The sequence below is a fragment of the Crocuta crocuta genome, unplaced genomic scaffold (assembly GCF_008692635.1).
Source record: "Crocuta crocuta isolate KB4526 unplaced genomic scaffold, BGI_CrCroc_1.0 scaffold457, whole genome shotgun sequence".
Taxonomy (NCBI): Eukaryota; Metazoa; Chordata; class Mammalia; order Carnivora; family Hyaenidae; genus Crocuta; species Crocuta crocuta.
Window position 1 is genome coordinate 6,930,845 of NW_027531318.1, and position 26,469 is coordinate 6,957,313.

General features: G+C 35.2%; 1 protein-coding gene across 3 annotated transcripts in view; it reads right to left on the reverse strand.

Annotated features, from left to right (window-relative positions):
- Nucleotides 1–2,355: 2,355 nt before the first annotated feature.
- Nucleotides 2,356–26,469, reverse strand: part of WAC (WW domain containing adaptor with coiled-coil) — a 78,313-nt gene continuing 54,199 nt past the window's right edge. For 2 of the 3 annotated variants that reach the window (XM_077771788.1, XM_077771787.1), the window contains 7 exons: nucleotides 15,057–15,302; nucleotides 13,567–13,689; nucleotides 12,494–12,642; nucleotides 9,890–10,008; nucleotides 8,221–8,407; nucleotides 6,714–6,841; nucleotides 2,356–4,680 (listed from right to left, as the gene is read on the reverse strand). In XM_077771788.1, coding sequence (XP_077627914.1) covers nucleotides 4,611–4,680; nucleotides 6,714–6,841; nucleotides 8,221–8,407; nucleotides 9,890–10,008; nucleotides 12,494–12,642; nucleotides 13,567–13,689; nucleotides 15,057–15,302 — 1,022 coding nt within the window. In that variant the 3' untranslated portion in view covers nucleotides 2,356–4,610. Of the gene's footprint in view, nucleotides 4,681–6,713; nucleotides 6,842–8,220; nucleotides 8,408–9,033; nucleotides 9,280–9,889; nucleotides 10,009–12,493; nucleotides 12,643–13,566; nucleotides 13,690–15,056; nucleotides 15,303–26,469 lie in introns of those variants that run through there. The other variant, XR_013336991.1, reaches the window with a different exon arrangement.

Below are 26,469 nucleotides of genomic sequence, written 5' to 3' on the forward strand. Positions count from 1 at the left end.
TCATAAAGGCAGGAAATTCCCACACCCCAGCCATTTTCCTATAGGCTGTATATATGTGGTACAGATGTTCTGTTAGTGACCACATCTTAAAATGTTGGCAAATGTTTTCTGCCTTCATCTCTGTCCTAAAAACTCAGAAGGGTCTGGTTGGATGTGAAGGCATCAGATGAACCAAACAGGCCTATGAAAGCATCCTACCTTGAGGGGCCTCTAATTACTGCTGGTTCACCTGATTAAACTTGCCTAGAGAGACCACATTTGACAATAAAACAGGTCTGGAGTTGCGTTTTGGTAACCAATAGTAAATTGCAGTAATTTCTTAAAAGACAGACAAAAACAAAGCTAGCTGCTGTTTCATTCCTATCTCCCAAGGTGAAAGGACCAACATCAAAACTTGAAAAAAAAAATTTCAATAAGCTTTACAAATTTTAAGTTGATTTTTTTCCATAGCCCTTTTTCTTAATCCGTTTCGACAAGTATTTCTGGGGTACTTACTACGTATCAGACACTGATCTCTTGGAGAAAGTAAGTGAAGGAACAGTGGTCGTGTTCTTTAAGATGGAAGGTCAGAACAGGCTTCTGTGAGGTGTCCTTTGAGGAAAGACTGAATGCGCAGCAAGTTCTGCAAGTCTCCAAAAACAGACTTTCCACACAGAAATTTCAAAAACCCTGAGGTGCAACTGCAGTGAGAGGGAGAATCTAGTGCGAATTCAGGGCCTTGAGCACAAGCCACAGTGAGAAGTTTGGACTTTGTTGTATGTGAAATCATTGGAAGATTATGAACGAAACGATACATGCTTCTGACTTCTCTCTGGTATAGAGAACAGACTAGGTATGTGTGGTGGTAGTGGTGGTGGTGGTGGTAAGCAGAGAAAAGTTGAGGAGGTCATGTCAGTAGTCTGGTTGGCTCACAGATGATCGTGGGTTAGAATAGGGGTCAACATGAAGATAATGTGCGCTCAGATCCAAAATAAATTTTGGAGACAAGGTTTGATGGGTTAAATAGAGGGCACTAGACAAATAAAGGATGCTTCCTCTGTTTGGGTCTCAAGCAATGGGGAATGATGGTATCAATTACTGAAAATGGAGACACTAGAAAATAAAGTCTGAGGCACAAGAGTTCTTTTCTTGATTTTTAGAATTTGCAATGTTAAGGGAAGTAGCTACACTGCTGCTCAGAGTTGTTCAAGACTGGAGGTAATTTGGATGAAACTGGCCTAAGAGTGGGATTCTTAGAGCCAAGGGCCTGGATGCGATCACCTAAACAGACTTTTAGTGCACTCCCAAAACTCAGAGGTCAGGAAAAAAGGGTACAGCAAATTAGAAGAGGATCTGAAGATCTCAAAAGATTTTTAAAAGCCAAAATTTTCATTAAAATAGTGCAATTAAATTATATTGAAACTACTAAATTGCAGTAAAATTTCTGCAGTTAGTTTCTTACTCAAATGCACATTATGCATTCTCAGACTTTCAAGACTGTTCTGAAATAACTGCACAATATAGTCAAAACATATTTATTACTTTAAATGTCATTTTGTACACCAGTACAAATACAAGAATATAGCCATATTTACAGATAGTGAAAAGAAATCTGTATATTCAAACCCCACATCTAAATACAGTAGCTTTAAGTCCTAAACTACAATAGTCCTGGTTTGCAGAATAAATTACCTTGTGCCCCCTCTCTGAAATAATTCCTTAAAGCTATGTTTAAATAGGTTGTTTGAAATGGGGTTAACAATTCACTTTGCAAAGTTTTAAGCACCTCCTAAGATTTTAGAAGTGTGAAATGTATATAAAATTTAGAAGGTAAGACCATTCGTTTGTTATTAGTAACCATTCGGTTATTAAAACCATCATCAGGTCTCTAAAAAGAGGTGAGGAATGTTTTCAGTGTGCTGAAAATCTGGAGTCATAGTCCCATGTTTTAAAATTTAAAAATTAGTCAAACCAGTTAAGCAGGAAACAATGTAAAAGTAGGAAATCTGGTTCTTCAGGGGAAAGACTGTCTAACATAGACTCACCTTCACAAAATACATTTTATTATAACACCAGTTTTTAAGGTTTGAATAGAAGACTGCTAACGTCCTTTTAAAAATAAAAACCCTGAGGTTTCCTAGGGGCTCTCTGCATTCCTATCTTCAAATCATCTGAGACCAGGTGCCCATCAAAATGAGATACGTGTTCAAAGCCATGGCAACAGGCCAACTGTATGAAGAGTATTCTTTGATATTATGCCTACTTTAAGAAATATTCTCTGGTTATCTCAAGAAGGTTCATAGCTGGACACAATGTATTGAGCGCAATAATTACGATAATTTACTACAGAATAATAAGTGAATCAAATATTGTAAAAATATTTCCACAAAAATTTTAATTGTTTAAAAATTCACCAAGAAATTTCATATTAGGCATCTTCTCCTATATATATATGTGAGCAATTCACTTAGGGATGTAAACATTTTTTCAAAGCAAATGAATAAGGTGACACAGATCCATAAACTATCAGCAAATGAAATTCAAATTGACCTTAAAGCACAAGTCAAGTTGCCATCTGACCAGGAAACATTTGCCTACTACATCACAAACTGCTCACTTCTTTCCAGGAAAAGATACAGGACTCCATCAGGAAGAGTTCTAGCTTAACATCGCTCTTTGGAGTTTCATTTACATGCACTAATCAAGCCCAGCAAATGTTAACAATCTTACAGGTATTAACATTCCATGATGATAGAATCTGACAGTTGTCTTTTCTTACATTTTTAAAAGGAAGCTCAAATTACAATAAAAAAAAAATCAGTTTCCAGTAGATGATTTTAATTCCTCTTAATTACACTGGAACATTTATGTATTTTAGAAAATATCATACATACTATCACAGCTTACTTTTTTAAAAAGTTTATTGAAAGGTTGGAGCATTATCTTTCTACACTTTAAATATGCTTGAAGCACAAGAGCAATTTTGGAATTTCCGCGTCCCAGAATGCAGTAACACAGACGTCTAACATCACAAAATAAGCCCTTGGTGCTGGCAGTTCTGAAAGCACATAAATACATCTGCCTCAAGATGAAAAAACATCTCTAAATCGGTAAGATTTTGAAATTAAAATGAAATTTTCTGCATAAAGAAACCCCTGTGATTTGACAGCATACTGGCAGTGTCATGCTAAGGCCATGTGATCAATACTTTAGAAAAGAAAAAAAAAGCCAAGGTAATTTTATAGTAGCAATAGTTTCTTTTTTTATTTTAATATACTTTAGGAAACAATATACAAAGCTGAGCTTTCCCACCATTTCCAGGTAACAGAAGGAAGCTCCAATTACACAAATTTAGCGTTTTGTGATGGCTAAGAACAGCAGTCAGCACCAGACTTGAACAGTTAGCTACAACACAAACATCCTTCAAAATGAAATGTCATAATAGCAAGACAGGTTAAACCAGGGTTTATAACAAATGACAACCACTTGGGAAGTGACTTAATCATTCTTGTTGAATTTCTTTTTTCATTAAATATCTTATACACAATTTCCTGTTAATATGCTTTAAACAAAACCTCCCTTAAAGAATTATTTCAATTAAGTATAAATATTCAACAAGAATAGTTCTGATAAAGAATCCCCAGGTAGTTCAAATTCTAATATGCATTGACCGAAGGAAAAGAAAAATAACAATTTTTGTTTGTTTTAACATGTTTATTACAACAGATACAATTCACATCTGACTAGCTTTGTTTCCTCTTTCCCCTCCCACAACCATGTTCATTGGGCCATTTCTTTATATTTGAGCAATCAATGTACTTTCAGCACACATGCCCAGCAGTACTTTTAAGTCCATTCTTACAGGGTGCAAATGGATTTCAATAATTTATACAAACAAGTGGGTTATGCTCAATCACTGCAATTGTAAGCTACTGTACACAGGAATGAAAAGGTTATAGAAAAGTGCCATAGCAACAGTGCCTTAAGAAAGGAGAAAAAGAGGAGCCTTAAAAAAAAAAATGGATAAAATCAGATCAAGGATTTCAGAGGGAAGTGGCACACACGGGAAATGAAAAACATTTCTCTGCAAAACAAATGGAGAAGCACTGCTCTTGATCAGGTGCAAGTGTGGAAACAGTTGTTGCATGATATTTGTACACTGCCCATATGGTTCAAAATCGTATCCTCAGACACAGATCGCCTGGCGCTTGCACGGAATTTTTGAAAATGCAAGATTTCTGAATGATAAATTAACCCCCCAAAAAATTTTTTTTAAAAAAGCTAATTTTGCAGACAGGTTTACATGTAAAAGGCTAGGTATTTAGCCACCTCAGCATTGATTAGTTTTGGATGTCTAAGCTCTGTTACACATGGCTTCCCATGGCTTCACTCTACAAAACATATTTACAACGTGAAGAATACATCTACAAGAAATCTACATTTCAAGGGTTTTACAAATCAATCTTGTATCTTTCCCCTGAATTGACTCTCACAGACCCCGTCCCCTTGTCATTTCCTTTGCCCAGCTTAACGGTCCAAAGTCTACTTAAATGCAGCTCAAAAATGTTAAGGTTGGGCAATAGAGATTTACAGTTCCTGTACGCAAAAACCATGTGCAATTATTCACATCTTCACACCATGAAGGAATTCTGATTTTTTAGCTTTTCGAGTTCCTTAATTTGTTGTCTCAAAAATAGTATCCTGAAAAATAAAAGAAGGCATTAGAACTCAAGTAGTTCACGTAAATGTTATCAAAAACCCAACAAAATTTTAACTACAGATATATCTTAAAAAGATAAAAGTAACTACAATTAAGACTAAGTAATTAAAAGTGGATTTACTTAGCTGAATGTCTGATACATATTAAAGTATTAAGATGACAAAAATTAGAATGTTCCTAGTTTCCTAAAAATTTCAATTAATTTGAATATAAAGATTTAAAAAATTTTTAAGTTTATTTATTTTGAGAGACAGAGTGTGAGCATGTGTGCACGAGTGGGGCCTGGGCAGTGAGACAGAATCCCAAGTAGGCTCCACACTGTCAGCACAGAGCCCGATGTCGGGCTTGTACTCACAAACCGTGAGATCATGACCTGAGCTGAAATCAAGAGCCAGATGCTTAATTAACTGAGCCACATAGGCACCCCAATATAGAGAGTGACTTATAAAATGTACTTTGTTCACCATATCATCATCAGAGACCCACACACAAATGGCAGCAGACCTTAAATATGAGATAAACCTAGACTGCATGATTTCTGGGCCACAATCCAGTAAGCCTAGAATTAACTAGGTGCAGGAGGCTAATTGTTTTGAATGATAATTCTCAATATACAGACTCATAAAAATGGAGCTGAGTCAAAGTCCTACTGACACACATATTTAAAATAAAAAATAAAACACAAACTCCACAGCCAACTAGATTTCCATCAACTTCATAAAACTGTTCCCCTTCTGACCCCACTCTTCTGTGAAGTAGGACATTTATCGCCTGTACCAGGGAGTTAGGCATAATCAGAGAGTGGAACGGCCAGGTATTTACCAGTGTACACTTGTGTCAGTGAGGCTACAGGTTCCTACAGTCAAACCATTGGTCTTACCAAGCCAAAATGAAGTCAAGTTTTAGGGCTGTTAGAAGTACTTTCCGATCAATCCTAGAGTAAACAAATCCCAGGTGATATTCAAAATGTACCTCCAGATAGTTTAGTAACTGCAAGATTAGATAAAGACTTACTTTTCCCAAGTTTACGATAAATTCCAACTTAGTAATTACTAAATATTTGTGATTTCATATTAAGATTAACTCTGCCTATAAACCAGTGACTTACACAGACAGGATGTGAAGCCATTACAAGTCTGTCCTTGATTCTGTAATAGGCATTAAAAAAATATCTACACTGTTTACTGGGGTGTAGGTATCCTTACCTGAGTATGATACTAGATTAAGAAATATGAGACAATAAGAGTTTAAGTGAAAACAATCCAGAAAATAGATATACTTATTGGACAACTATGTTCTTACTGTAATTTCCAAGGGATACATAGGTGATCCAAACACCATGTAAAAAGTGATTTGAAATTTCAACCGAAACAAGTATCCTCTGAGTCTTATGCTCACTTAAAGAGACCCTTTATAATTAGCTGCTGTCAACATTTCACTTTTTCACTTTTAAAAAACTTTTTTACTTTTTTTAAAATTCCAGTATACTTAACATACAGTGTTGTAACATTTCACTTTGTGTGTTGGGTTTTTGGGAAAGAAAGCGTGCAAGCACAAGTGGAGAGGGACAGAAAGAGGAGAGGGAGAATCTTAAGTAAAGGTCCATGCTCAGTGGAGAGCCCCATGTGAAGCTTCATCTCACAACCATGGGATCATGACCTGAGTGGAAATCAAGATTTGGACGCTTAGCCAACTGAGTCACTTAGGCACCTGAACATTTTATTTTTTAAATATTTCTGTACCTTACAGAGTTCTAACATAAGGAAAAAAAAAAAGTCTTTTTTATTTTTTAAATGCATGAAGCATTTACCATGGGTTAGAGAATTAAAATCTAGATGCCATTACCATCCACCATGAAGATTATTAAATTATAAAATTGCAGTTACAGTTTCATGGAACATGATCTACCACAGGGAACTTTAAATTTCAGAAGGAAATCTGATTTGTAGTCTTCTCTCTGACTTAAGATATACAATGCTAAGACAAACAAAAATGTATTTAAATGAAAACTTACCTTTGCTCTCGCAAAGTTGCTTGAATTTCACATACTCGGACTAAAGATCTTAAATTTTTTAATTCAGTACAAATTTCTGACATGTGAACACTTCCCATATTATGGGCTTCTTCTCGCAATCTTGATGCCTAGAATTAAATAGATACCATGTAAAATATAAGTCACATCAAACTTCTGAGTAGAACTTTAAGCCAAGATTAGAGAATAATTTTTTTCTTTTTTTAAGTTTATTTTACTTATCTTGAGAGACCTTGCACGCGCAAGCAGGGAAGGGGCAGAGAGACAGGGAGAGAGAATCCCAAGCAGGCTCTGCATGTTGTGTGGACACAAGGCTCGATCTTATAAAACCATGAGATCATAACCTGAGCCAAAATCAAGAGCTGAACGCTTAACTGACTGAGCCACCCAAGCACCCCTAATTCTTTTCCTTTTAAAAAACCATCACTAGAGGTGCCTGGGTGGCTCAGTCAGTTGAGGAGCTGACTTCAGGTTAAGTCACGATCTCCTGGTTCCTGAGTTCAAACCCAGCATCAGGGCTCGCTGATAAGAGCCTACTTTGGATCCTGTCTCCCTTTCTCTCTCTCTCTCTCTCTCTGCCCCTCTCCAGCTTCTGCGCGCTCGCTCGCTCTCTCTCTAAAATAAATAAACGTTAAAATAATAATAATAAAAAAATTAAATTGAGTTAGAAAAAAACATTGCTAATGGTGGAAGGTACTTTTCAAAGATTTCCCCTTCAACTTCTTGAGAAAATAGTACTTCTGATTTCAGTAATACACAGCACTAGGATAGCAGATCTCATGATTTGTGGTTAATAAAAGATGCTTAGTCAGCTGGAGTAAAGTTCAGGTGTAACACTGATAAAAGGGCCTCACTGTTTTCTCACTGTGTGTCATAAGACACACAACATTATCTCTGTGAACTTGGGAGAAAATTTCAGTAATCTGCTAAAAGGGAGAAGCCAATGGCAGTAATTGGAATGTCCAAAGGTCCCTCACTACAAAGCAAAACTGTTTCCTTACTTCTAGTTGCCAGTCTAGTGGAGAGACAGTCTTAAGATTCATTGTACGAACAAATTCGAAATATCAGAGTGCCTAGCTAAGTGGAAAGAGCACAATGGCTTTGATTTGAGTCCCGATCACTGATTTAATTGAGTGACCTTGGTATAGAATTTGGTCTTATGGACTCATTGGTAAATGAGAAAACTCATTATCTACAATGGTTAGCAATTTTAAGAAGTAGAGAAAACAAAGCACTCAGCACAGCTGCTAACTGCTGAGTATTTGACAATAGTAGCTATAACAGTAATTATTTTAATATAATAAAATCACCTCATAAATACCATATGGTTACTTATCAAATATTTTATAAAATGACTACAATCTAATTCAAGTTAGTTATTTTAAAATATAGCTTAAATTCAGTCATTTGGATTAGCCTTTCTCAAAGTACAAGTTGTTTTTTGTCACTCATCCAAAGGTAAAACATCTTTGTGAATCATGTAACATACCTGCTTCTCTGCATGATCTGCAGGCCATCCTTGAACGTGTTTTATGAGATTCTCATTGAAGTGTGCTGCTAGCGTAGGTGTTAATGAACATGTAGGTCGGGCAGATGAATTCTGTGGTACAACTGTTGCATTTGATGCATTACTACTAGAAGTATGATTTGGACCAGGCGACGGGCTTCTCTGGCTACTGGAAGAGAAAACAAAATTGAATGTGTAGTATGTTTTAAAAAGTAAGCATCCTAGAGAATGTCAATACCTTCTATTAATTTAAAGATATCCAAATTCCTAAGAAAAATTTGTTATTTTAATATCAAATAAATAGATTTTAAAATCCAAACTGTATTTATATCATGTATTCCTCTACACACTTTAGGGGGGGAAAGAGCCCTTGTAACACTAATGTCAGTTAAATTTAAACTAATAGTGCTCTCTAAATTTGACAGCAGAACCTGTTAATTTTGTTCACCAAAAACACTAATAAGAATGTAACTAAGAAACGATCACATTTTAGCAGTTGTAGATATAATAAGGCACAACTGAATATTGTATTTTAAATACATGTAGATAAGGAGGGGAAAAAATCTATTGTCTTTGTTTAACATCAGGACGAAATATTGAATCAGAGGGTAGATAATGTGAAGCAAAATACAGGCATTTTATTGGAGAGCAATGAAGGAATTTAGTGGCAAAATAAGACCAAAAAAGTAACACTCCGAGATTGGTTATCTTCTTTTAAAACTGTATGGTTTGGGCTAGGGTTTGGGGATATGGTGGTGAGAACCAAAAATTTAATCACCCAAGTTGATTTCCTACCTGCTTCACCAGACTTGGCTCTGAATGAATTTCAGTTATTTCCAAAAACTAAATCTCCCAAAGGATGAAGAGTTTTCATCACTGAGGATATTTAAAATAATACTGCAGCCTCTAAAGACAATTTAAAAGAAGAGTTTCCCAAAAATGTTCTGAGCAATGGCAACATTGCTGGAGTAAGAAGACAGCTTCCCAAGGTGATTATTTTGAAGGGAACAACTCTCATTTGGATGTATAAGTTCTGAAATGCTTGTTTAGAAAACAACAATAAAAACAACAGTTGAATTATTTTGCCACCTCATAGCAAGAAATAAAAATAGGAAAATCAATCAAATGAAAATCATTTAAAGTTGTATCTGTTAATTAACAAAGAAAGTGACAACACAACAAAGCCCTATCTGACAAGCAATCCACACAGGGGTCAAAATTCAAGCTATCAGGAAACGCTGACACAGACCAGTTGGGAAACACTGGCCCAAGTCTTAGATGTAACACTTCTGGCTTCATTAATACACTTAAATCTAAAACTGCTATGAGGTTAAAAATGATGTCATTTCCAACAAGTAAAGCATTATAAAATCACGTGCCCTCTTTATACAAGCATTATATATTGTTAATCCCATCATATTCCACTAAGTAAAATTCTAAAGAAAGGAAAAACTTTCTTCAAAAATAACCCAGCTTCACTACTAGAGATAATCACCTACTTATAATAGAATTTGCCTTTATAAATCTTATAATACAAAGGCTATCCATAGATTCTTCCAAGATCAAGTTCTATTACACGTATATATATTTATAGTATTCAAACAATGCAGCATGCATTATGGAAAAAATGCGTGAATACCTATCAACTTACTTTGAGCGCTGAAGACTTCGAGGAGAGACAGGTTCATGACCTTGCTGCTTGTCAGCAGTTACAGGCTGCTGTGTGGCCGATTGTGAAACCGGTCCTTGCTTAACTACTGGAGTACTAACCTGAAATGTCAAAATCTGGTGAGATACCCTTCTATCACATAAGACAAATACCATGGAAACTAGATAAAAGCAAAAGTACTATCAATGAAAAGTCCCTATTTCTATTCTTTAGTAATTTTTAATATAACACAAACTGTCCTAATTCTGTTTCATAATAAAATTAACATTAGTGATACAGACATATTTAATAGTATATAAATCATGGTAATTTAAGGCCCCCAAATCTATACACCCCTCCAAATCTTGCTGAACAATCTTAAACTGTGAATAATCTAGAGATTTAAAGAAGTAGAATCAAATAAGTTCCCAAAGTTCATGTAGTTAGAAGAGAGTCCAGTTTTGAGACTATGATCTAATTTCTTCATAAAATGGCCCAATGCCATTAAGACTACTTTCTGGGTGTCTGGGGGTTCAGTAGGTTAACCTATCCGATTAGGTTAAGCATTGGCTCAGGTCATGATTTTGCGGCTCATGAGTTTGAGCCCTGAATCAGGCTCTGTACTGACAGCTTGGAGCCTGGAGCCTGCTTTGAATTCTGGGTCTCCTCCTCTCTCTGCCTCTCCCCCCACCTCAAAAATAAACTAACATCTATAAATTATTTTTAAAAAGACTACTTTCTTAGCACAACAGTCTAAGAAACTAGTTCTCCTAATATTGTGGAAAATGTTATCTTTATAATATGCTAAAATAACTCTTCTGATTTACTGTTACATGTAGATCAATAAAAATTACTATTAACACAACACATAAATACAGCTGCTTAAATTTCAACCACAGATGCAGAGAACATGTAAATTGGTCTATACATTGATACAGGTATGGCCTATGCAAAATTCAACTGGAGTGGTCCTCAAAGAGATGCTACCCTGTAGAGGTCGAACAAGAGGCCCATGATTGTCAGCAGCGATATATACTATGCAGATTCAAATGCCATGGAGAGGGAAAACAAGTAGTTTTAAACATAAGCCCAAAATTAAGGCACAAAGTGCCTTTGTGACTAAGTCACATCCTCTAATAGCAGTTACTTTGGTGTTTTCTGTTGTTGTTTTTTTTCCTTTTCCTTTTTGATTCATTTTCTCCCAAACAAATCTGGGCAGCCCGGTAAACTTCTGAATGTAAAAGAAGATGTCCTTTTAGAAAGAACATTTTTATAAGATCTACAGAATACCAAATGTCCACTCTAAAAAAGAAAAAATAAAAACTTGGAAGTTTTTGAATGCAAAAAACTGAAAGCCATATGCTTAAAGGATTTGAAATGTTAATTTCCTAACTATTAAACACTACCACTTCACTTTCAATCATTTATTGTACTCTTAAGATACCACCCTGAGGTTAAGTTTTAAGCTCTAAGAATACAGTCTCTTTAACTGAAACTCACAATTCTCCCATCAACATACAGGCAAACAATAAGAAACTGCACAATAAACTAGCAAGTTTAAATCAGATTTTTAAAAATCAATCCAGATTGACCTTAAAACACGCACAGATAAATGACTGAAATAAGGAAGGGATGAGCCCACAGGAAGACCTAAGTTGGCCTATCATCAATTTCAACTTATGTATCAAGGCACTTTTATTTTTAGGCTTCTACTTATGATTTTATTTCAATAAAAAATTCTTTGGCATAAAGGACTGAAATAGCCCGCTTTTTACAACTAAAAACAATTTCTTAAACTTACCATTAAGAAAAAACAAATGCAACTTGTACATACCAACTTCCAAATCTCTTAATGTGTTGCTGATAGTAGGACTACAAAGCCAAGAATGAGTATCCTGGGCTATGTTTATGAATTTGTAGGCAAGACTCAAATGATGCAGTACAAAATTGGGGTGCAGCATTGTTGTGGTCCTGTTTACGTAGTCCAAAAAGAATGGACCAGCAACTCTCTAACTGTGCCCTGAGGAGCCATCCATAGAAGATTTTGCTTGAACAAACACCGGCAGTATAGCTTAGTAAAACGGGTTCTGTGAGAAAGACCTACGTCTCAAATTCTGACTCCATCACAAAAAACTGGATTTAACTGAAGGCTTAATATTCTTAACTATTAAATGAAGCAGTCATCAATTCTCATGATGTGAAGTAAAACATATACGTTAAAGGTCTTAGCACAGAAACAGACTCCTTTCTAAAATAAAAGTATGGGGTGGGAGGAGCCACTGGAAAATGTTCTCTCAACTTTAAGACTTAGAAAATTTTACAAACATTAAGACAATTAGTATACCCTTCTTTATCCCACTCTCCAGGTCACAAATCCCAAAGCCATTAAGAGAAAAGAATCAGTGTATAAAGGAAGCACCGATGAAACTCCCTACTCTAGCCTTCAGTTTACCAAGAGTCTAACCTGCATCTATTCTTACCCCTCATTCACTCCACCGTCTACATTCTCAAAGAGGGCTTTTTCTATGATACAGATTCTAAAACATTAAGTGGGTTTTTCCAAAAGTGAGTGGTTTCTTTTCCAAATTTCCCTCAAAAGTGACATACCTTTGGCTGTGATGAAACAGGAGGAGTACTAATCAAAGGTTTGATAGGGACTGTGTTAGTCTGAGGTGTGCTTATTCTTGGAGACACATATGATCTTGGGGATGAAGCATCAGAAGTTAAAGACATTGGAGACTGATTAGATGGCTGAGCTGTAAAAAAGTGAAGCAATTAATTTCAAAGAAACCAAAACCTCTGTTTATATGTGAAGAGGTCTTTCCACCTCTTCACGGGTCCCCCCATGCCCCCCAAGAGAACTCCTAACACTTATCTGAGAAAGTCAAGAATCTGAGACATTCACTGGGGCCACATGGATTAAATTAGCCGTGGATTAGACAAGCACACCCAACGGGTGCCTCCCCCCACACCTTTTTTAGTCTAGAGCAAGTAGGTAAGCCTTAACCTATTCTTACATGGGATGGCATTCTCACCATCCTCATTTCCTCTTTCTTATTCTACATTTAAGACTGGTTATCCCCCTTTATCTCCTGCCTCATGAGGTTAACGAAGAGGATAGATGTCTTTTCACTATTACATCTTAATTTCAGAACAATATTCCTGCTCAGGTTTATCAATTTTCTGAATTGGGGCTGGGGGACAAGTCAAAGTAGCCCATTCATTTCTTCCTATGTATGTCCCTTTCCACTGGATACCTTCACAGAGAAGAGAAATGGCTTATTTAAGACAAGACTTGAGCACTTCTGCATCCTCTGGTCAAAAACTATCTACCATCAAACCTGAAACCAAACTTCAACTCTGAAAATACATTCAGTGTCTCACAAAAACTGAGAACATATCAGTTTACATTTAGCTTTGGAGTAAAATATTTCACTGGCAACTTAAATTCTGAATTAAATATATATTAGAGATTTAATGGCAATAACGCAAGACAAATGTCAATGCTTGCCTCATTTCAAAAAGAAACAGTAAATAAAAATGCTGTATATACTGGTGTTAAAAACAAACAATCAAATCATTACTATAATCCCTTCAAAGACTAAAAAAAAAAAAAAATTCTGCTATGAACCCCCCCCAAGTTAATATGCAATTCTAGTGATACCTAAGAATATGAATACCTTGTGTAGAGAGCTGAGCAGCTTGAGAAATCAAAGAAGTTATGTTGAAAGCAGATGGTCCAGCAGTAAGAAACTTATGAATTATAGACTGCAATGAGGCTTGTGTCACAGCTGCTGTAAGAACTAAAAACATATTATACCTTAAATTAAAATAGAAACATAGAAGCACTTTCGGCATTAGTAACAACTTGACAACTCAAAAAGAACCCACAGAAAACTGCAGTGTTTCAAACTAGAACTCTAGAAGATAGGAGTAATAAAATGGAATAAAATAGAAATGTGAAATGATGATACAGAAAAGAAATTTAATCAGTTTATAGCAAAGGAAAACAGTAGCTTCCTTCACATTAAGATTTAGTTATTCAGTGAAAGAAACTCCTCCGAGACTTCTTAAAAACAATAAAGAGAGTTCACTGGAATTTTTGATTATATAACCAGAAACCTATTCCTCGATTTGCTGAGGTGCTGCTCAGTATGTTACTTGGAATTAACTGGATAAATGGTAGCTTTTTCATCCAAATACTTCATTAGACAAACTCACCACTCAAATCCTGCATCAACACCCACTGCAACAATCTTTTAAAAGCAGACATTAAACAGCTAGGTAATTTAGGAATACCATGTATTTCCAAAGCACAAGATTTTCTACTGTTGATATTTTCTTACACTATCATTTCTTCAAACTGTTTAAAAGCCTCACTTTCCCTAATAAAATAAGTTACCAATCACACAATAAAATCAAAATACAGAGAAGTACAATAAGAACAGAAGATTATTGACCAACTAGCCTGAAATAACTCCACGTTTAAGAAAAAAGAAAACACTTAACACTACTGCTAAATATATTCTGTGACAACAATGGACAGAAATCAAAATTGACTGTTCTAAACAAAATTCTGGAATGTCCTTAGGACTGTTTGAATCTGAATGGTTTGGGAATTAAAACTACATCCACTTTTATTCGGACTTCTTCGAGGTGACTACCTAAATACTTTAGTAGCATACTGAAAAGCGAAGTTGGAATTAATATTGCAATTAACTAGGAAAACCAAAAAAATGTTATCCATTATTTCACATCTCAAATTTTTTTCAAGTATTTTAAGAAGAATTCCTGAATTCCTACTTCTATTAATTAGCTTATTTTTAATATTCCCAACAATTATTTACTCAAATACAAGAGATTTTTTGAAATATGCTAGAATTCAAGTATTTTTGCATCCATCAGTTTTTGGAAATGCTCTGTTTTTACTTTAAAAAAATTCACCATACACATTAGGCAAACACAACTCATCTCCAGTAACTACTAGGTGCATAGCAAGTCTTATATAATATACAGAAAAATCCAAATATTGCTAATTCAATTAGAATACCAAAGGCCTTGGATTACAGGCGATATAAATCCTAACGAATGAAGTTCAAATGTGAATTTCAAAATGAAACAAAGACCAATGCAAATGCATTTTCAAAAAGTTTTTACTATAAAAATTTACCTTCATTTATTTTGGATATGTCCACATTAGAATTATTAAGTTGCAGTGTGGCTTGCAAAGCAGGAAGCAACTGTCTAAGAAGGTTTGGGTCCTGGAGTAATGGAGGTATTGGGGACTGTGGAACAGGAGAAACCGGGATTGCTGAAGCTGATGTTGGAGGTGCAGATGTGGGATTCAGTCCAGAGGCAGAAGATGTGGAAGGAGTTGTGCAAGAATGTGATACAGATTTGTCTCCTGGCGTAGACTCTGAGTAAAAAGGAGAGAACAAGGCTGAAGAAAGTTACTTGAATACAGAAAACTGGAACCGACAGCCAAAAAGCAACTGTCTTGTGTCAAACACCTAATTCAAGTAACCTCATTTAATCTTTCCAAGGTAGCACAGAAGGGGCTCAGTAACTATTTGACTGATTAGAAAATCAGCCATTTTTATAGCCCAACTTCACAGGTGAAAAAACTAAACAAGAGAGATTATGGAACTTGCTTGAAATCACAACACCTGGTAAAGCAGTGACTCAACCACATTCATGTCTGATTCTCAAAGTACCATGCTCTGTTTACTGGTAATGCTGTTTCAGAGTTATGAAATTAACTACGCTTTCATAGGATAAAGGGACAATGTAATTCTCCTGGACTTAATTTAAGATGAAAATGTTTATGACCACAGTAATAACCCTCCTAAAACAAACATGACAATGGCCTGAATACAAATCAAGATTGGCACCATGGTGAGCACCTCCAGAATAGGGGAAGGATGAAGGAGAAGACTCCTACTTAGAACTTTTATACTTAACAATCAAGTTTTAAGATTACATAGTTTCCTTTTATAATTAACTATAGAAGGCAATTAGTTATTTCTATTTGTAGCATTTAAAATTATTGGCACTAAAAAGCATCTCAATATACTATATTCAGTATTTAAAAATAAACCAAAAAATAAATATAACATTCATGGAAAATTATCATCATCTGAAAGCCGTCATTGCAAATTACGTGTGTAGATTCAAAGACATTGCCATCAAAACCTGAATAAAATTTCTGGCAGCATTTGACTAGCTGATTCTATTAATTTATTTAAAAAAGACCAGGGCTAATATAGTCACAAAATTTGTGAAGAAAAAGAACACAGCTAGTGAGATGTGTCTTACCAGTATAAAGAACTACATTTAAAACAAAACCAATTGGGCTTCTATATTAGAACCAGGAGAGGAAAACAGGAAAGTACCTTTGAAATCTAGATACAGAAAATTACAAAAAGCAAACCAATTACATTCAAAGTACTGATAACCAAAGTACTTTACCTAGAAATCAAGAAAGACAAATTACAGGATAGAAAAATGAACAGAAGATATGAAATAAAAAGATATTTCACAGAAGGAACTTGAATGGCTTTAGAAAACACAAGATAATCAACTTTACTGATAATCAGGAAAATGCAAATCAACAGGATATCCTTTTATGCTCACCACACTGACAAAAATTGAAAAATCTGACAATATCAAATGTTGAAAAGGAGTAACAGGATCATTTCTGATGGACACTAAATTGATGTAACCACACTGCAGAATAACTGGGCATTATCTAGGTAATGTGGAGACGCACACACCTGATGACCCAGAAATTCCCTTTAGGTAGAATATCCTTAGAGAAACTCTGATGTATGTAAATTGGGAGAAATATACAACAATTTTAATAACAGTAAAAAATAGTTTTTATTTTGCACAAAACTAGAAACAAAACTAAGTGTCTACCAACAGAAAGATGAACACGAACTATTTTCATAGCATGGAATTTTACTAATACAGTAACTTTAATAGAAGAAAAAAGGAGTTAGAAACAGGACATCTGGGTAAAAAAACATTACAACCCAACTATTCAAGTTATTCACACATATTCTTACAATACTGGCCTAAAGACTAAATATGAAGATTTGCTTAAATATCTTTAGTTTCCCATACACACCCTTTTCTTGAAGATGATTTTCAAGCTCATATATACATTGTATAACCCAAATTAAGACTATTATGATGCAAAAAAGTTTCAGAAACACTGTCCTGGAATGTTATGCTGCTACCTAGTAACTATAAATCCTCATTTCCAATTCTTAGAACTAAACATTCTTTAATCTTCATGTCCCCAAAGAAGTAGGAATTACTACCAAACTTACTGAAAAGGGACTCTAGTTTTTTTTTTTTTTTTTTTTTTAACATCACCACTGTAATAGTCAAAACAACCAAGGGCAATAACTCTCTCAAGTATGGGCCTCATAGCTGCTCTAAATACATTTCAAGGCTATATTGATCAACTATGATCTATTCATAAAGTGTAAGACATTTTAATTTTTGTAATGCCCACATTTTAGAAGAGGGTTACTAAGCCTAGCAGAATGCCTATCATGTTCAACCCTGCTGTCCTGCAGTCATAAGACAAGTATACAGAAACCTGAATGAAATAAGGTTTTCTCTGTGAAAACATGCTGTCAGTTATGTACATTTTCTGGGGTAAAGACCATATTAACAGTTTTCTCCAGATCATATTCCTTAAAGGTCAGCTTTGGCAACACAGAACATATAGCTTACGGGGCTTTTTTGGTTTTTTGTTTTTTTTTTAGTTTGAGAGAGAGGGCCAATGAACAAGCACATGAGTGAGCGTGAAAGGCAGAGAAAGGGGAGAGAGAATCCCAAGCAGGCTTTGGGTCAGCATGGAGCCCAACAAGAAGCAGATCTCACAACCCTGAGATCATGACTGGAGCTGAAATCGAGAGATCTAGAGTAGGTCCTTAAACTGACTAAGCCATCCAGGTGCACCCTTTAGGAGCATTCTTGGTTAATATTTAAAGAAAAATTTTTTAATGTTTATTTCTGAGAGAGACACACAGAGAGAGGCAGAGACAGAAGGAGACAGAATCCAAAGCAGGCTCCAGGCTCTGAGCTGTCAACACAGAGCCCGACATGGAGCTAGAACTTGTGAACCACAAGATCATGACGTGAGCCAAAGTCGCATGCTTAACCGACAGCCACCCAGGTGCCTCTTGGTAAATGTTTAAAATGAAACAAGTTCTGTATTTTTACTTTCTGCACGAACAATGAAATTAGTACTTATGTGTATACCTCTAAAATGATCTTTGTTACTTTTTTTAAACTTTTATTGTGGCTTTCTTCTGTTTTAAATGATAGGAGCTAAAGAAGGTATAAACTGTTTTCAAATGTATTTTGATGCTGTTAAATCTACCCACAGATTTTAAAAATTAAGCCAGCTTAAAAAAAATTTTCAGTGTTACCCTTCAAGAAAAGGAAACATTCCAAAATACAAAACTAATACACATCACTATAAAGAAAATAAGTAACAAAACCTAAATATCCTTAACTCCTAGGTTTAATGTTTATTTAACATAAGGATAAATTTGAAGTTTTATAAGATTATTAATTAGTATGAAATTAATAAAGTATGGTTTTACTTTTTGATTCCTCATATAAATATTTCCATGCTATTTTAATAGCTCCACTCATTCTAAGACACACACCCATACAAATGCCCTTCCAAAGCACATTGCATGTTATACATTTAAATTACTTGCCTCAATCTACATGTATAACTGAGAATAACGGAGCTTAATAATTAATATAATTATAAAATGCTACCCACCCCAAAAGGCAGTCTTAGTTTTATCCTTAAAATATCACAAAAGATATTGGTTGGCTACCTTTACTGAGTTCTGACTGCCCTAACAGATCTATTATAGCAATCAACATCTTCTATTATATGGTTTATTCTCCTTCCCTTCTATTAGAACTTGAACTCTTTCAAGAAAGGAATTTTGCTGTATTTACCTCTGTATCTCTGGTACAAAAATAGGACTTGGCAAAAGATGGCATCAACAAGTATTGGGTGCCTGATTCTGCCATAAAGGCCCAGGTCCACATAACCTCTTAACCTCTAGGTGCAGAACTTATGATAATGGGGAGGAAAGCCTAAGGTCTCCACCCGTAAATAACTGACAAAATAATTAACAGATCACTTTTTGCTATGTTCAAAAAGGGGAGTAACAGTATATAGTCTTAGAGATAAATTTAACTTATTTAGACTTACTTTAAATAATCTTACAATCAGGGACCTGGATGGCTCAGTCGCTAAGTGTCTGACTTCAGCTCAGGTCATGATTTCACAATTCATGAATTTGAATCCCATGTCACCTGAGCTCATGCCCCGCTTCTCTTTCTCTCTCTCCCTCTGCCCTTCCTGGGATTCTGTCTCTTGTGCGCACATGTGCACTCTGTCTCTCAAAAATATCTTACACTTGATCCCCCCAACCTTTATTTAAAAAAAAAAGAAAAACGTAAGAAAGGAAACAGAATAAATAAATAGTCATCACATATAGTTTTTTCTATGTAGACATGTTAACTTTAAGTTTTAATTTATTTAAGTAATCTCTACACCTCATTTGGGGGTTGAACTCACAACCCCAAGATCACGAGTTGCAGGCTCTTCCAACTGAGCCAGCCAGGTACTACCACGTGTTTATTTTTAATGAATATTTCTGTCTGAAACCTTTCAATCTGGAATCTAATCTGTTAGGAGGTGAGGCTAATATACTTAATAACATGCTCATACAAATGTCTATCAAAGTAAACAAAAACTTCGATCTTTGAAAACAGTTAAAGACAGAATGTACATAAGAGAATAAATGCACTACTTTGCATTACAAAACCATCCCTATAGGCTCTTCCATTTTTAAAGAATATCGGCCTCTAGTCTCATTCCTTTAAAAGCAAACTTTCCCCAGGGCGCATGGGTGGCTCAGTCAGACAGACAGTGTCCGACTCAGCTCAGGTCATGATCTCACGGTTAGTGGGTTTGAGCCCGGCGTCGGGCTTTGGGCTGACTGCCAGCTCAGAGCCTAGAGCCTGCTTCAGATTCTGGGTCTCCCTCTCTGACTCTCCCCTGCTCACGATGTCTCTTGCTCTCCCGAAGGGAAGGAGGGAGGGAGGGAGGGAGGAAGAAACTTTCCCAAGCATTAAAAAAAAAGAAAAAAAACCTACGCTCCTTTGAAAAGCATTTTTTTAGTCTCTTCCTGAAGCAGTTTTAAACTTAACTAAGTCACTTTCCCATCTGGTATTTCTCTGATTTATAGATCTCTAACCAATTCTTTAATATGAGCCTTAAATATGTTATCCTCTGATTTTAACTTTTGTATATACATTTTGACAAAACCGTTTTCTTTCCCTTTATGCCTATAAATATAAATTTATATTTCCAATGCTTACCAGTAGGGGGCAGAACCTACTAAAGACTAAACTGCACATATAAATCACACATTTATCTGTTACTATACCCTGAGTCGTTAAGGTTTAAAGTAACATTCACCTCTTCTAATTCTAGTCACCCATCCAAAATATCCAAGAGCATAAACCAAAGTCAAAATCTATTTCTGACCTACATTATTCTGGTATGCCAAGTGATTCCTTTTTGACCTACACAGTAAGATCTAGACAGACACAGCACTTAGAGTGAAAGTACTATACTGTATTTCAAAACATTAATTTCTTATGATGTTTGGACAGTTGCTGTAATAATACTCCACCAGGACATGAGAACAAGCACAAACCACTGATACAACAAGGACAATCTGTTTTGTTCTATTTTGTGGTAGTGGTGTTACAATGAAAATTACAACATGGAGAATTTGCAAAGGAAACCAAAGTATTCAAGTGTAGCAGAATAATAAAAGAAAAAAAACCTGTAAGGTAGCTTACTGACAGCAATATAATCTGTGACTCTTATTTTTAATTTGATAATTCATGAATACTTTAAATTATCTATCCACCCACAGAGGTACATACGTATGGTGCTGATATGAAATATACCAGGATATATTTTTGCAAGTTGCTTTTTTATTCAACTGAGAAAATCTTTAGGCTAATAGAAATAAAGGATAAACATTTAAAAAATTTTAAGATTTTATTAAAGTGACTCCTGCAATAACCAACTTACATATCCCCACCAATTGTGCTTTCTCACATTCAACTGTTAACTGTCACTAATCTTAAGGGTGAAAAAAAATCTCATTTTAATCATATTCTCCAATTTGTATTGATAAAGCCTTCTCTGGAAAATTTTTATACTGTTAAAATACATACACCGTGAAATTTACCACTTTAGTCATTTCTAGGTTTACAATTCAGTGGCATTATTTACATTATTGTGCAATGTAAACACCACTACCATTAATCTCCAAAACGTTTTCATCTCTCCAAACAGAAATTCTGTAGCCAATTAAACAAGGATTCCTCACCACCCCAAGCCCTACCAGCCACTATTCTAATTTCTGTCTCTATGAATTTGCCCAGTCTAAGTAGTGCACAGTAGTGGAATCACACAGTATCTGTCCTTTTGTGTCTGGCTTATTTCATTTAGCATAAGGTCTTCAAGGCTCATCCATGTTGCAGTGTGTCAGAATTTCCTTCCTTTTTAAGGGTAATACTGCATGTCTATCTAACACGTTTTGCTCATCCTGGATCAGCTGATGGGAGACTTGGACTCTTTCCACCTTTTGGCTACTGTAAATTAACACTGGTAAGAACAACATCCACGCATCAATACCTGTTTGATTCCCTTTCACTTCTTTTGGCTATGAACCTAAGCACAGAATTGCTTGATCCTATGGTAATTCTAGGTCTTGTTTTTTTTTAGGGAAACATTGTATCCCACAGGAGCTGCATCATTTTGCAATCTTACAGGAAATGTACATGGGGGTCTAATTTTCCTCCACATCCTCAAAAACACTTATTTTCATTGCTGCTTATTTTTATAGTCATCCTACAAGTGTGGAATACGAACACCTTTTCATGTGCTTACTGACTGGCCACTAGAACAGCTTCCTTGGAGAAACATCTATCAAAATCCTTTGCTCAGATCGAAACTAGGCTGTTTCATTTAACTGTTCATGATAGGATTTCATATATTCTGGACACTAATTCTGTATCAGACATTATGATTTACAATTTACTTCCTCTCATTCTGTGGGTTGTCTTTTCACTCTAGAGTGTCCTCTGATGCACAAGTTTTTAACTTTGATGAAGTCCAATTTGTTGTTGTTGTTGTTGTTGCTGCCTGTGCTTTTGGGTCATAGCTAAGAAATCACCACCAAATCCAATGTCCTAAAAATTTTCTGTTTTCTTCTGAGGGTTTTATGGTTTTAGCTCCTAAGTTTAAGATCTTTGATCCATTCTGAGTTAACTTTTTATAACTGTAAGCCAAGGCAAGCAATTTTAAATTCATCTTCTATAATTGTTCACATGCATTGCTCATTTTTCTACTGGATTGTCTCTTTCATATTATTTTGACGTATTCTTAATGTGTCCATGATATACTGTTATATGTGTTGCAAATATTTTCTCCCAATTTGAGATTTGTTTTTCAAACTTTATCTCTGTTACAGGGAAGTTCTAAATGTCTTATGTGTTCAAATCAACATTTTTCAAAAAGCAAACACATTCTGGGTCTTGATTTAAAAAGTCCTCCCCCATCTCTCAAATTATAAACAGTATTTTCTAATATTCTTCCATCACAGGTAGTGTTCAAAGCGCCATCTTAGTTGACTAACATAACTTTAAACTTACTGACTAAAATAGACTAAATTCTTCCACTAACATATTCAATTATTCAACAAAACTTGAGTAACTCTATGGACAGAATTTTTAATTTTCGTGAATAGTTAGTAATCCTAAAAATTGTTATAAAGCAAAGCCAAGTGAGGGCTGAATGTGGCCCACTATAGCTAGTTAATGACCAACTGAAGTCTTCAGGTTCATTCAAGTTTCACTGTCTATAGATACCATCAAAACACAAAAGGGAAATTTATTCCAAGTGACTAACTCACACCTCATGTTAATGAAGGACTAATCCCCTTCCCATGAGATTAAGAGTGTGGAATCACATAATTATGTATAAGTGGTTAGATATGCTAATCTCCTGAGAGCTAGCTTTGTAAATCACTGAATAGCTATGCTGCTGTGGCTGTTTTGCTTTACTTTTCAAGCTTATCTATGCAATAAATCAAAACTCTAAATTACTAAATAAGAAACATCCTAATTAAGGTCATTAAACTCCTCTGGACTCGCAGTTATTTGGCCAAAGCAAATGTCTCCTGCCCATTTTGTCATTTCACAAATCTGGAAGGGAGTTAGGACCAATTGAGAATGGCCAATGGGGTACCAAGTGATAAAAATCAACTTTTAGGTTTTTAAGCACATCACTATCTCTGTTACATTGTTATATGGTTGTTCAATAGAATAATCTTGTCAGTAGATATTCAAATGTTACCCTAGCAACAGATAGAGATCTAAAAGAAGATACCTGACCTTGTTTCACTCTACTGAACACCAGGATTGTTCCCTATAAAACTGGAGCTTCAGATTCTCCACCACTCTGCCTCTCAAGCAAGCAGTTGAGTTTATCTTAGGTTCTTGTTCTCAGAAGGCACACTAGCATTAAACAGATCTAAATCTATTGCTGGTATCCTTTAAGAGTATTCTCTTTGTTGTGAATCTAATTATTTTTCTCCAAATACATTTTTTAAACCATGACCGCTGCAGGTGTTTCCCCAACCCTTAACACACTCATTAGCATTCTCTCAGGTATTTATCCATCTAAAACGAATATTTACTGACTGCCTATTATTTTGTCAGGAACTAGGGACAGAGCAGTGGTAAAAAAAAAAAAACAAAGACCTTGCTCTTGTATTACTTAATATAGCACCCTACCATTGATAACCCTAGAGAGACCTTAGCTATACTATTAGCACTTATTACAAGAGTCCAATGAGTCTGATCTTACCAGAACCATCAACCTCTCCATATAAATCATTTGTTGAGGAAAATCCAAACAAGGAAATCACTGTATTGATGAGGAGAGTCAATAGGACGCTTAATTTAAATAACATGGATGTCTCCATTGAGGGAAAAAAAGATATTTCAAATTAATGGGCAGTTCACAAATTTAGACTAACTGCTAAACAATCTGAAAAGATCTGAATTGTTATATAAAAATACTGTCTTCATATGCAAGGAGTACCTGGAAATATTATACGATATTCCCTCTATCAACAGTCAATTCCAAAGTAATCAAGATTCCTGCTAGAAGTTTAAAACTATTATGTATAAAACTGTTATATAAAGTTTGTGACTAACAAACATACTTTGTAGAATTAAAACTGAATTATCTATGATTTGTCAGGAAATTTGAATTACTGGGAGTCCCTTAATACAGATTTGTGCCTTTCATTACAAAGTTTTATGGACTACCTTCCTGTACAATTAAGTTTTAAGGAACATACTAAATTGTGTAATAAACACTTAGCACCAAACCTGGTACACACTTAATTTTTGATGATATTTAAAAAATTTGTCAGGAATAGAGCTTCCAGCATGGATGGAGAGGACAGAAGGTGAAACAAAGTTCAACATGCAATTAACATCTAACTCTAAACAGTTTAATTAAAGGAGCTAAAATTAAAATGTGATAAGTGCTGTAATAATAAATAAAAGCACCCAGTGTTTGGGAAACAGATGGGGAGAGGTTAACTGACGCTGAGAACCCAACGACAATTAGAGCTGGCTCTTAAAGAAAGAGTACTGAGTTCAACAGGATGGAATGGAAGAACAAACATGTCCTTTTAGGCAAAAGCTCAAAACATGAAAGAATATAACATGCCCTAAGAAATGTACAAGTCTGCAAAAGATGAATTATAGGGAATGGTGGAGATCAAACTAGTCAGACAGGCTACAACCAGACCATCAAGCACTTGCTATAATCATGTTACTAAGAAGTATGGACTCTATCCTGTGGATAATGGAAAACTATTAGAAAATGTTAAGCAAGGAAGTAACACAATCCAAACTAAATTTTATAAGGATGCCACCATAAGTCTGGGTAGAAGGAAGCAGAGCAGTAATCAGATGGTTATTCAAGAGAGATGCCCTAAGTTTCAATAATGGTAATTGCAATAACCAGAGAAAGGATAGATATATACACATAAGATACAGAAGAGAGAATCCAGAATTTGTTGATAGACAGGTAAGGGTAGGTGCGGACGAATCTTGTTGAAGAACAAGAAATAGTTCGGAGAATAGTGTGGTTACACACTGAGAACCTAAGAATAAACTGTGGGGAAAGGGAGGAATCTGGGACACATATATGTAGGAGTTAGAAATAAAGATTTGGGAGTCACCTTTGCAGACAAGGCAGCCACAAGAACGACTGCTCAGCAAAAGAGAACATGCTGAGCAAGAAAAAAAGAACAAAACACAGAAAAAGGCCAAACAATACTGAAATTTATGGGGCAGAAGAGGCAATTGAAGAGTGGCAGTATCCCAGAAGCAAGGGAAAAAATTTCAAAAGTAGGTTAAGAGCTTAGAAGTAACTGTTGAACCAGAGAGGAAATGAGACAAAGACCTTTTAAAGGCCATAGGATTTTAAATGACCAAGATTTTAAAATAAAACTTCTGTGACCAAATAATCAAAATTATAAACCATTAATATTCATTAGAAGTGCTAACACATTAACAATTACTGCATTAATTTAGATTTCCTATCTCAAGAATTCTCTTCACAAACTTAATTCTGCATCAGGGTAAATAGGACTTATACATATAAATTTTGGTACAGATCATCTTGGAGGAATCTTAGATTTGGAACAATCTGCTTAATGTTTAATGTATTAATAGGCACTACACGATAAAAGTATGTGGCTTAGTATGTAACAACTACTAGAAGAGAAATTCAAGTAACATGCATAAAAGGAAACAAGAGGCAAAAGAAACCTAATTATGAGAACCCTCTGTCAACAAGTTAAATCAATGTGAAATAACGAATCGGGTAATAGATTAAAAGCTTCAAGACTCATCAGATCCATGTAGCATCTTCCAAACTCATAGGACATTTACAAGTTCCCCAGTATTTACTGATACTAATCTGCTAATTGGTCTGCTAATGGGTCTTGGCCATAATTTATTTCCTTTATTGCCTTTTAATTGCCTTAATTTCTTAAAAACACTTTATTACGTGTGAAGTTTAGAACTGTGAGTGGCCGATGCAGATATAATTATCTCATCACTCTGTTTCTGTTATGTGTTACCTCCCAAGTAGTTGTTGCCACAGTTTTTCTCTTTTTTAGCAAGCTATGGTTATCAGCACGGAGTTGTATAAAAACACAATTTTGGCTGCAAAGCTTAATTTCTACTCTTCAGAATCAAGTTCTAATTCAGACATTAGGCCTCTATCTTACGGCCCATGACAGTTTTCTAATTCACAAATTAAAACCAATTGTTGCATGGTATGCAGAAATAACAAGCTTTAAAATGTCTATTCATACTAAATTTTAATTAACATAAAATTAAGACAGTATCTGAACTAAACC